Source organism: Miscanthus floridulus, chromosome 4 (genome assembly GCF_019320115.1).
Source record: "Miscanthus floridulus cultivar M001 chromosome 4, ASM1932011v1, whole genome shotgun sequence".
NCBI classification, from domain to species: Eukaryota; Viridiplantae; Streptophyta; class Magnoliopsida; order Poales; family Poaceae; genus Miscanthus; species Miscanthus floridulus.
This window is the reverse complement of record NC_089583.1, coordinates 18,322,147-18,334,449: the sequence shown is the minus strand read 5'-3', so window position 1 is coordinate 18,334,449 and position 12,303 is coordinate 18,322,147. Positions and strand designations below refer to the sequence as shown.

Below are 12,303 nucleotides of genomic sequence, written 5' to 3'. Positions count from 1 at the left end.
TGTACATAGAAGTATACTCTATCTTCATTGACAAGTGGGACCCACCTCACGCTGGCCCAACATTCAGTGAGCTTCGGCATAGCCCGGAGGTCCGCTCCCCACAGGATCAGGCCGGAGGACTGCGTGCAGCCGCCGGGTCCGTCTGCCTGCCCATCTTGGCTATAAAAAGTGCCGCCTGGTCATCTCGCTAGTCAGTTACTTCTTTCCTTCCACTTCGCCTTCCACCTCGCAAAACCCCAATCCTCCCACCATGGCTTCGCGTGGGCGCGGTGGCGGCGGAGGGCAAGGCTTTGGTGGTGGTCGGGGCGGCGAGGGCAGGGGGCGCGGGATCGGTGGCCGCGTTGGTGGCGGCGGAGGTTACCAACAACCCTACGGTCGCGGCGACGATGGACGCGGCGAACCCGGAGGCCGAGGCGGCGGCCTCGGCCGAGGGCGCGGGATCGGCGGTCGCGGCGACGGGGGAGGCCGCGAACCCGGAGGCCGAGGTGGCGTCGGCTACCAGCAGCCGCTGCCACCGATCGGGAACGTCGAGGGCGGAGGCCGGAGCCGCGGCGCCGGCGTGGCGGTACCAGCCCGCGCCGCCGCGCCTCGCCCTCTAGCGCCGGTCCCTGCCGCCCCGGCATTTCAGGCAGCGGCCTCGTCTTCTGCTCCGTCGGCAAGTTCGGCGCAAGCGCCTCAAGCCCCCGCCGGGGCGGCTGGAGCTGCTTTGGCGGCGGGCATGGGGAGGTTGGCCGTGGCGGACGATCCCGCTCGTGCCGCGCCTGCTGCAGGTAGATCCGAGGCGCAAGGTCCTCCGCAGGCTCCGCCCCTCTCGAGCAAGGGGATCACTCCGCCTTCGCGGCCCGGGTTCGGCACGTTGGGAAGGAAGCTCCTCGTTCGCGCAAACCATTTCGTTGTGCAGGTGGCCGACAACGACATCTGCCATTATGACGTGAGCTCCACCCCATTCATCTTCTTCCTCCATCTTCTCGTACTTTTGCACTTTGCGGCGTCCGATTGCTCGGGATCTGTCGATATTGTTTTGATCTTTGTACATGATCTCTGACGCTAGGTGCTTAATGTGCCGGGATGAGACTCACCTTGCTCGTATTAGCTGCGGTTTCCTTTCTTTTCCGCTTTCTATTTCAGGGTTTTAGCCGCACGGTAATTTTGCAGAAGTTACCATTTTCTGTTCGCGTGGATCTGGTATAGCAGTGTTTATCTGCTTGGTGTACCGTGCGATTCTCGCGTACTAGCTAGCTTCCGATTCCGATGGATCGCGCAGCCTTTTCCTTCGCAGAAGTATTAGCCGTCCGATTTTCTTTAAGTACTTTTCCAGTTGCCGTTTTTGAGCAAATGTCTACAGTTTGCGTGTGTGCCCTACTTGCTGCCTTGTTGGTGTAAGGAGGGGGTCACCGGTCACATGTCTTCTTGTTCAGTATGCGTGTGAGGAAGCTTTGTTGCTTTTCACCATTTCCTGACGAGGGAACCAATGGCCAGTCCATTACTGCTTTGCCAATGATAGACGGTTTAGGCAAGGTCTTTAGTATTCTTGGTGGTTGCACGGTCGATTCGTAATGATTTCGCTTTCCTTGTCCTGGTGAGGGTTCTTTGTGTTTCTTGGTAGCGGTTTATTTCTATGCGAGGTTGGGGGTAGCCAGTAGCCACAGCCTTTTTGTTGTGGACTTGTGGTGTTGTGTGACTGTGTGAGACACATGCGTCCAGCAACCATGGATGAGTTTCAGCGTGTTTATCAAACAAAAAGAAGAAGAAACATTGGGATTAGTGGATGACAGCTTCCTATTCTGAATTTATTTACCAGACAACTTGAACATGTTCGAAACCTGCATACCTGATCAGTAGCACTACACTTCTAGCGCTTGTAATTGATGTAGATATCCATTTGGTTGTCATCTTGCTCGATTTTGTCCTGGGTTTTGTTTGCTGAAATCTGTGTGATTTATTCCTATGTATGCAAGAAATATTTGATGTTTATCTCTTAATTAATGTCTGATTGGAAGGTGTTTTTTTGGTTCCATACATATTTGACTCGACCCATACACATTATCAGGTTTTAATCAATCCTGAACCAAAGGCAAGAAGAATCAACAGGGTGATCTTGTCAGAGCTTCTCAAGGTGCATGGTGCGACATCCCTCACCCACAAGATACCTGCCTATGATGGAAGCAAGAGCCTGTACACCGCAGGCGAGCTGCCATTCAAATCAATGGAGTTTGTTGTCAAGTTGGGGCGCCGAGAAATGTAAGTACCACTCCTGTGTCCTATGTGCAGTACACTCTCTTGTGATTTGCAGCTGCTTACTGATGAAATTCGCATCCTGTTATTTTAATTGCTGAAATTCAGTGAGTACAAGGTGACAATCCGATATGCGGCACGGCCAAACCTGTACCATCTTCAGCAATTCCTCAAGGGTCAGCAAAGGGATGCGCCATATGACACAATTCAAGCTCTGGATGTTGCCCTGAGAGAGTCGCCTTCTCTTAAGTAGGATATCAGTGCCATTTCTTCACTGTTTCTTTTCTGCAGTATCCTTTTTTGTTGAGCTGCTAACCATGTGCTTACTAATTTCCTTTTGTTTTGCAGTTATGTCACTCTTTCTCGTTCCTTCTTCTCCAAGAAGTTTGGTGATGGGGAGGACATTGGTGGTGGACTAGAGTGCTGGGGAGGATATTACCAGAGCTTGCGCCCAACTCAAATGGGCCTCTCATTGAACTTTGGTAAATGATCTTATCCAGAAAATAAACATGTACAAAATTGCACCAAAGAATTACTTGATTTTGATTGAGTCTCAATATTGAGGGGTTCGGTTGAACATTGCTTTCGATTTTGTGTGTAAGCACGTGCTAAGGCACGGTCGCGAAGAAAATTTGTTGTAAGCCACACACAAGTTGCTATTTTGCTGGTGTGCCACTGTTGGTTCAATATTTATGTGTATGCCACAGGAGCTTGCATCTCAAGTTCAGTTGGAACATAAATATGAACTGTGCTGTTTGGCACAACGATCAAAATAGCCTCTTGTGTGGCATACATTTCTGAAAGTTGAAATTTGCCTCAAAACTCATAGGCCTCGTTTGATAGAGGTACGGACGGCTCCGACTCCTTCATGAACTAGGAGCCAGTGAAACCACTAATTTTGACTTCAATGGCTTTGGCTCCTCAGCGCATTGTAGCAAGGAGCCGGAGCCATTTGGACCCATGCCAAATGGGGCCTTACTCTTAGTGGAATGTAGATGGGGCCTTCTTTTTTTATGTGATCAATGTCCATGTGCATATGTTTTCGTTTTTATAACCTCTTAAACTGACTTCTGTTGTTCAGATATATGCTCGACTTCATTTTACCAATCTATCCCTGTGGTAAAATTTGTTGCCGATTGTCTTCGGCTGACAAACCCCGCCCAACCTTTTTCGGACAGGGATCGTTTGAAGGTAGCATTTATCAACAAAAGTTGTTACATTCAATTTAACTACAGTAACCACTGATCTGTCTCTATCTACAAAATTTCAGCTTAAGAAAGCCCTGCGCGGAGTTCGTGTTGAGACTACACACCAGCAGGGAAAAAGAAGCATCTACAAGATAACTGGGATTACTCCTGTTCCATTGGCTCAGCTGAGGTATCCATCTGTTCATATCTCTTCCCTCATTGCCTGTTTGGTCTAGTACCAAGACGAACTTATTCATTTCCATTTCTTGTCTTCAGCTTTTCTTGTAACGAAGGCCCTGAGTTGACTGTTGTCCAGTACTTTGCACAACGGTACAATTACCGGTTGCGCTACACTGCTTGGCCCTGCCTGCAGTCCGGCAATGATTCTAAGCCGATATATTTACCAATGGAGGTAATATTTGCATCTTTGTGATTCCTACACAGCACCTGCTGCACCATGCAATAGTTATATGCATAATGTGTTTTTTCAGGTGTGCCAAATCATTGAAGGGCAGAGGTATCCTAGGAAGCTCAGCGACACACAGGTGGCCAGCATACTGAAGGCAACCTGTAAACGTCCTCAGGAGAGGGAGGATAGCATTGTTAAGGTATAGGCCAAGCTAACTTTGGCTGTGACACTGCTTTTTTGATTGGCAAGTGTCCTTTACAAATTTAAATGTGTAACTTTTTGTACTGAATATTTTATTTTTGAAAATTTGTAATTTTCTCTTTCGTTTGATCCTTTGTTATTTCTGATGTTTTGTCACATCAAATAAAGTGCCATGAGTAAAATGTTTATTTATCTTGTATAGATGGTTTGCCACAACAACTATTCAGCTGATAAGATGGCACAGGTGTTTGGGATCACTGTGGCCAACCAGATGGCTAATGTGCAAGCTCGTGTTCTGCCTTCACCTATGGTATCTATTATGCAGCATTCTCAATTTGATGATTTGTATTTTATTCCTTTTTAATTAATTCCAAGAATGACCTATATTTAAACTTGTTTCAGCTGAAATATCATGAATCTGGAAAGGAGAAAACCGTTGCACCAAGTTTGGGGCAATGGAATATGATTAACAAGGTGATTCTATATGTTGGCTAGTTAAATTTCCTGATCTGATTTTTTTTTCTTGCAAGATCATTTTCATTTTACGTTGCTATAATAAGTACATAAAAGTGCAAACAAAATATTTGGTGGTTCCTAGAGTTGGTTATTGTCGGATTTGGAGTAGTCTTCCTACTGAGGTTCTCACTTTTTGTTTCCAGAAAATGGTCAATGGTGGAACCGTTCACAGCTGGACTTGTTTGAGCTTTTCGCGGATTCCGCTTCATGTAGTAGACAGAATATGCGAGGACTTGGCTCAGATGTGCAATTCCATTGGCATGGTAAATTCGTGCATATGCTTCTGGATACTATTATAGCTGTTTAACATAATCATAAGCCACGGCATGTTGAATTTGACGTCAGTGATATTTCAGGATTTCAATCCAAGGCCAGTGACCGAAGTTCAGTCAGCCTCACCCAACCACATAGAAGCTGCTTTAAGGGATGTTCACATGAGGGCTCCGAATTTGCAGCTGCTTATTGTGATTCTTCCAGATGTTTCTGGTCACTATGGTACGTGCATCTTTGAAAAAAACTGTGGAACTTATAAATTTTGTGAAAATAAAATTACGTGCATGTTGATATGGGAAACTTTCTTTACACAATTCTATGGGAAAAGCTAACCAGTAGCAAGTTATATTGCTTTTGTCATATGGGAAGTTATCATGAGTAGCATACACAAGGCATGTTATTCGCATTGTATGTGTAGCAAATGTGCAGTGTACTTTTCCAGCGGCACTTATGCTTGGTTTTATGGTAAACTCATCGTTGTGCAATTTTGTAGGGAGAATTAAGAGGATGTGCGAGACTGACCTTGGTATAGTATCTCAGTGCATCAATCCGAAGAAGAACAAAAACAAGCAGTATTTTGAAAATGTTGCCCTCAAAATCAATGTGAAGGTCAGTGCAGTTTACTGCTTTCTTCTCTCTTGTGTGGTTCAGCTGTTATGGAAATTGAAATTTAGTCTGCCTTTTGTCAGGTCGGAGGGCGCAATACAGTGCTTGAGAGAGCCTTTGTGCCTAATGGAATACCTTTTGTCTCAGATGTGCCAACAATAATTTTTGGTGCTGATGTTACCCATCCTACAGCAGGAGAAGATTCCTCGGCTTCTATTGCAGCTGTCAGTTTCTTGTTCTCTGCTAACTATTGTTTCGTTCAAATGCTATAGTAATTTAAAAGAATTTTTCACTGCACATTTGAACATTTACTCCCAATGGATATGTTGCGACACAAAGTAATGGAATAGATGGTATAACCTTTTGCAGGTCGTTGCATCCATGGACTGGCCACAAGTCACAACATATAAAGCACTGGTCTCGGCGCAAGCACATAGGGAAGAGATTATACAAAATCTCTTCTGGACTGGTACAGATCCAGAGAAGGGCACTCCAGTGAACGGTGGAATGATAAGGTGACTTGTATCCTTTGTGTTCATGCGAACTGTTGAATGAAAGACACGACAGTTTGAAACTAAGGTGCTGCTGAATTATGCTCTGCAGAGAGTTGCTGACTTCATTCTATAAGAGGACTGGCCGAAAGCCCCAAAGGATTATATTTTACAGGTATGTGCTTGACTTATTTACATAAGTCTTTGATGAAGCCTTCATGACTTCCATTACTTTTGTTTTGTTTATTTAGGGATGGTGTAAGTGAGGGACAATTCAGCCACGTTTTGCTCCATGAAATGGACGCAATCAGGAAGGCCTGTGCCTCTATGCAAGATGGGTATCTACCCCCAGTGACATTTGTGGTGGTACAGAAAAGGCACCACACAAGGCTTTTCCCTGAAGTTCATGGAAGGAGAGATCTTACTGACAAAAGTGGAAACATTCTTCCTGGTTAGTACCATGATCTTAATCCTTGTTTATATAATTTATAAAAGTAAAAACGTAAACAGGCAGAAGAAACATCCACCTTATCATCAGCAGTAGTCAGTGAGAATTGGACCCTTGTTGGCTTAAAGACAACCACCACACTAGCTACACTATATCTTAGGGAGATCTCCGCTACTAACATAATTATGATATTATTTTGAGCATATACATGTTGATTGTGATTTGTGACTTCTTTTTCCACAGGAACTGTGGTTGATACCAGCATTTGTCATCCCAGCGAGTTTGATTTCTACCTTTGTAGCCATGCTGGAATTAAGGTATGTGTGTCAGACACTCAGGCCGCAGGCTTTTTGATTGTGTAATATTTGTCACTCTGAATGTGAATTTATTTCTTCAGGGAACAAGCAGGCCAACACACTATCATGTCCTCTACGATGAGAACCATTTCTCGGCTGATGCGCTGCAGATGCTCACAAACAACCTGTGCTACACGTAAGCTTGACCCGACTCCCATTCACCACTGCTCCAACTTTTGTGTTACTATACTATATTTGTTCCCCAACCCAATATATTTGCTGCCATCTGAACTCAAGCTTATCTTTGTTTTGCAAATGCAGATACGCACGCTGCACGCGCGCTGTCTCTGTTGGTAAGTCGAACAGTCTCACCAATCTGTTTGTTTGATTACTGATTAGCCAAGTATTGCTGCTTCATTACATGGGGAGATTAGTTTTCTTTTCCTGTTTCATTCTTTATTTATGTCCAGATTGATGATCTTGGAGTAACTTTGTTTAGCACTGGAATATTTATTCTGATCCTCCTTCATGCAGTTCCACCAGCCTACTACGCTCACCTGGCAGCATTCCGCGCGAGGTACTATGACGAGCAAGATAGCACCGATGGAATCTCAGTTGTCAGTGGCGGTGCCGCCGCAGCCGGCGGTGGTCCAGCTGCGTTCCGCAGGCTCCCCCAGATCAAGGAGAATGTGAAGGAAGTGATGTTCTTCTGCTGATGAGCCGGCGCGAGCTGCTGTTTGCTTCTAGTGTTGCATGCCTTGGCTTCAGGTTCCCTCAGTAATGCAAGATGTCTTATTAGTTTATAAACTTAGCTGCTGATGCAACTTTTAGTGTCTTCGGTAAACTGGTATTGATATCTGTTCTGACTATTTTGCATGAGTGCTGGTAATGAATTTTTAGTTGTGGTTTTGTTTTTTTTTTCCTCTTTGAAATATTCATAGAATTTGGGTAGTATATCAAGGCAACACTAAAGCATGCGCGTGCGGGAAATCAAATTTCCGGATGCACACTCCATTTTAGGAAATAAATTATTTTGCTTGCCAAAAAAGAAAAAAAAAACAGAGCTCGCCCCTGCCGCCGGCCACCGCCCCGCCGCAGGCGCTAGGGTTCGCCGGAGACACCCTCTTCCTCTCCCCCAACTGCCGCCATCTTCTCTAGCTCTGGCGAGCCTTCCTCGCCCCGACCGGCCCTACCGCCGCCCTTCTATGCCCGCCGGAGTTTGGGAAGAAGGGAGAGAGCTCGTCGGAACACTAAAAACAGATCCAACGGCAGCAAGAGGGGGAGGACAGGGGGGGGGGGGGAGGGAGAGAGAGCTCGCCGTCGCCACCAGATCCGGCAGAGCCGCCGCTGCCACCGCCAAATCCGATAGATCTACCGCCGCCACCACCGCCTGATCCAGCAGATCCGTCGTCGCGGCCGCCAGATCCGGTAGATCCGCCGCCGCTGCCACCGAATTCGGCGGCGGCGCCGCCGCTTCTGCCATGGCCACGCGCGAGGGAGGCGGTGGGACGGAGGCAAGGAGGCCGCCATGCGCCAGGGAGGAGGCTGCCAGTCACCGGAGAGAGAGAGAGAGAGAGAGAGAGAGAGAGAGAGAGAGAGGGGAGGGGATAACTACGGGCGGGATGCGGGACGAGGTGTGTGGGCCTTAAGGTTGTAGCGTGCACATTCTTATTTTAGCATTTTCGATTATACAATGAAAGAAGTTTGCTCATGCTTGCACTATGCTCATAATTGTACATCGAGGAGTTGGGATACAGGACTTGGATATTAGAAATCCATGTCTAACAAGGAAGTCATCTCCCATAGGCAAAGCATGCTCTTTATGACCTCATGGCCGGTTAGAGGTGACTGAGCTGTGTTCATCTATGGCTTGTTAGTGGGGTGGGTCTTGCCAATGAGGTGGAGTGCTTGCACCAGGCAGAGTTGAGAGAGTGATGGACACATACTTCACATTTATGAGTGAGATGGTTTCCTCTATCGAGTATTTAGGATTACGAGTGGCTTGGTTATATACATCTTGTGTTTGAGCACACCTGTTAAATGCTCCCACAAATGGTGGAAGCAACTGCCCATAAACATATCTACATTTATGGGTGAACTAGCACTATCGAAAAATCTTACATGGCCAGCTAGGTAGTAGACACCACATCTCTCCCGTGGCAGCCTAATGCACGTGCAAAAAGCAGCGACAACAGTTTTTGCCAGAAAAGAAAAGACAATAGTAGATTGCTTTTGGGGTAGCCAAAAATAGAGCGGCCGTACGGAACGCCTATATTACGGCCGTAATATAGCTGCGTCCTCTATCTCTATACTTATACTTATATACACTCTAAAAAAGTCACCGGAGGAATGGTCCAACTGCCGGCAGAACGAAATCACAAAGTCTCGGTAAGAGGGAAGTACTCGATCGGACTTGGGAAGTAACCGGAAAAGAAAAAAAAAATACGATGGGACTCTGGGACAAGATCTCCGGTAAAATAAAACGATCGGATTCATCTAATTCCAGGCTCAAGAAACAAGCACGCCGATGGACCTTCTCAGCCTGGCCGTGTCCAGTAGGGACACGAATTTGGTTAGTTAAGATTAGATATTCAGGATTATTAAGAATAATAGAGATAAATTAGGAGTTTGTTAGAGTATTAATTTCCGGATAGAATTATGTATTTGGCTTATATATGCTGCATCAATTAAGAAGTGAATTATCAATCCAATTTCCCTAACCTCCTCTACCCGCCTGCCTTGTCAATGCATCTCCGCTCTGATACAAATTGGAGGCATCTCTGTAAATCTTTTTTTGGAGCGATGGTTGTCGGTGATGGAAGCCTGCAGTGTGCGCGTGCCATGCGTCAACATCACCACCAAGATGAAAGAGGTGGCTGAGACAAGTGCAAGAACTATTTAAATACATGTGCTTGTACGTCGTGATCAAATCTATCACGCCGTAGACATGTACAAAAAAAAAATTCATGACCCAGTGCAACGCACGGTTATTTATCTAGTTAAGTAAAAGCTACACCTATATATGTTAAAAACCATTTAAGCATTCCATGATTCCAAAACCATACCACGTGTGCTACATGCTAGTAGTAATATAAATAAATAACACCTCATGATTTCAAATAGTAGTTTAATTTAGCCAACAGACACGGTTGATAACATTAGTACATTATTACTGTTTCGTTGAGTGCCCGAGTCCACAAAGCATGAGGTATATTTATTTTAATTTTCTTATCTATACTTTGGAAGACAAATTTTGAAACAAAAACATGGAAAACGAAAGTATGCAACTGTACACCTGCAGCCAGATAGAAACAAACGTATATATTGTACTCAACATGTCACCTTTTTTTTTTTGCGAGTTTGTTCCTTGTGGTGGAACCTACCCACCCGGATTCAAGTCTTTGACTTGACATGGGTGCTTGTATTTTTCTGGATTTATTTCAGGATTTAATGACGCTGTGCTTTCAGTGGTAGCGACGTTACCGTCGACAGCGAGACGCCTGTGGTGACTTCGTCAATTTCGAGATCTGCCGACGCAGTCTTTCGGAGGTGCTCATAGAGGTTTACGTGCGTTCGTTCATAGGGATGAGTGTGCGTGCGTTGTGAGCGTATGTATCGTGTAATTCGTAAAAAAAAAAACAAAACATGCCACGTTTTTTAGTTTTTTTTAGGGAAATGTCACGTTTTTTTAGTGGAACTCAACACGTCACGTGAGCGAACTCTCTCAGGTCTCCAGGACCTGCTTGGGCCATGCCAGTGCTCTTGGGCCGCGGGAGAAACAGTGGCGCAGCGGCAGACAATAGCTAGCAGTCTGTAGTAAGGCTTTCACATTTGTCCCACCTCGCTCAGTGAACAAGCACCACTGCCCAGGTATGCTATAAATATTGGGGGTACGCGCACGTTTTCTTGCTGAGTTGAGGCCTCGGTTGGCCAATGGACTTGGCTACTGACCCAAAAAAATATTAATTAGAATATGAAAGTATGAATTATGAATATGAAAATATTATATATATTATGAATATGTTATAAATGAATATTATGAATATGAATAATGAATAATTTAAATATATATAAATAATTTTGAAGGAGTTTATCAGTGAGTTTAGTCCTGATATAAGTTAGTGATAGAAGAACTATTGCCATTGTATGAATGACAATGGTAGTCTAGTCACTGATGTCGCAAACTGTAGTCGACTCTCATTTCTCTCCTCCCCCATGTGGCCACACCCTCACGCATGTTGTAAGCACGCCGTATCATCGTCGCTCCCCTCTTGGCTCCAGATCTCCACCGTCCCCTTCCCCTTCACAGCTCTGTCGCCAACAAATTGCACGTGACGCACACAATGCTTCTCGCTCCCTGGTGTCTCTCATCTTGATTCCTCTGGGCTCCAGTCCTCCTCGTGCTAACCCTAACCAGATTGTGGCGGGTTAGTGCAGGGGAGGGAGATCTCATCAAGGAGACATAATTCCATAAGGTGGCGAGTGCTCATCGTGATGCTAGGATTCCAACGAGGTGACAAAAGCACCATGCAACACTGGAGCAAGTTACTAGGTTATTTACCTCCCATTCCATGATTTTTTCACTCGAGAAATTATTCCTGAAAAGAATTATGAAGAATATCAAGCAAAGGCTAATCTATCACCCTTTCTTCCCCTTGGTTCTCTCTCTCTCTCTCTCTCAAAACACTGACCGTCAAGTACCGCCTGCTACCTTTCTTACATGTTCCTGTTATTAGGTGGTTAACTTCACATTTGTGTACCTACCACACTTTTGCCTATGGTGTACACACAAATTAATATGGTACTTGTGGGGGATATGACCCCCGGTATTCCCAAGACAAGACATGGGCCGCATCATCAGAGGTGGCCCAGCCTACAAGATCAATGCGTGCACGACACTGGTCGACATGCACCGCAAGATATTGTATAGTACCAAATATGATACTTTCCTTCTAACCCTACCCCTCCAGAGTATATAAGGAGAGGTAGGGGTCCCATAATCGACATCTACATACATCCCATATTCAATACAATACACCAAAGACACAGGACGTAGGGTATTACGTCGATCAGACGGCCCGAACCTGTCTAAATCGCTGTCTCTACGTCTTGTGTCACCATCTGATTCCTATTACATGCACCTCCACCGATCAATCTACCTTCGTGGGATACCCCTCGGAGGACTGCCGAGCATCTTTTGTCAACAGTTGGCGCCCACCGTGGGGCTCATGGGCGCTGATCCCTAGCGAACCAGATGGCGTAACTCAAGATCAACATCCTTTGCGGTAACTCGGCTGATCGCATCGATATCCTTCGACAACCACAGCGCACATCTTCGTACGCCGATTGACACCGCCAAGCTCTGACTACGTCCGTCCTACTCCAACACGAGATCAACTTCGTTCCAGCCGTCAAGCGAGCTGCTAAGCGAACTGCCCGCGTCGCCGACCAGATAACGCCATACGACGCCGATCAGACTTTCTGTCTACAGCTAAGTCACGCTTTAATATTTTTCTAAATATTCTCCAATCTTCATATATCGCCATAATGTTTCTCCGAGCTGTTTTCTCTATGTTTGCTCTCCAAACAATTTTCTTTCATGTAAACATCTTAAAGATGACATACAGCTAAGTCTAAGGCA

At 45.6% G+C, this 12,303-nt stretch overlaps 1 protein-coding gene across 1 annotated transcript; it reads left to right on the top strand.

The window, feature by feature from the left end:
* Positions 1–208: 208 nt before the first annotated feature.
* Positions 209–7,571, top strand: LOC136551063 (protein argonaute MEL1-like). The gene is made up of 21 exons (XM_066542653.1): positions 209–931; positions 2,051–2,241; positions 2,344–2,484; positions 2,584–2,717; positions 3,317–3,426; positions 3,506–3,612; positions 3,699–3,834; positions 3,914–4,030; positions 4,235–4,342; positions 4,435–4,506; positions 4,692–4,811; positions 4,905–5,043; positions 5,315–5,430; positions 5,511–5,651; positions 5,797–5,942; positions 6,031–6,093; positions 6,170–6,369; positions 6,610–6,683; positions 6,764–6,858; positions 6,984–7,015; positions 7,197–7,571. The coding sequence occupies exons 1-21, from the start codon at positions 251–253 to the stop codon at positions 7,376–7,378; spliced, it is 3,105 nt and encodes a 1,034-aa protein (XP_066398750.1). The 5' UTR covers positions 209–250; the 3' UTR covers positions 7,379–7,571.
* The last annotated feature ends 4,732 nt before the right edge of the window (positions 7,572–12,303 follow it).

Coding starts and splice junctions, on each gene's coding strand:
- LOC136551063 (XM_066542653.1), top strand. CDS start 251: ATGGCTTCGCGTGGGCGCGGTGGCGGCGGAGGGCAAGGCTTTGGTGGT. Junction 2,242..2,343: donor AAGTTGGGGCGCCGAGAAAT/GTAAGTACCACT, acceptor GCTGAAATTCAG/TGAGTACAAGGTGACAATCC. Junction 3,835..3,913: donor CGATATATTTACCAATGGAG/GTAATATTTGCA, acceptor GTGTTTTTTCAG/GTGTGCCAAATCATTGAAGG.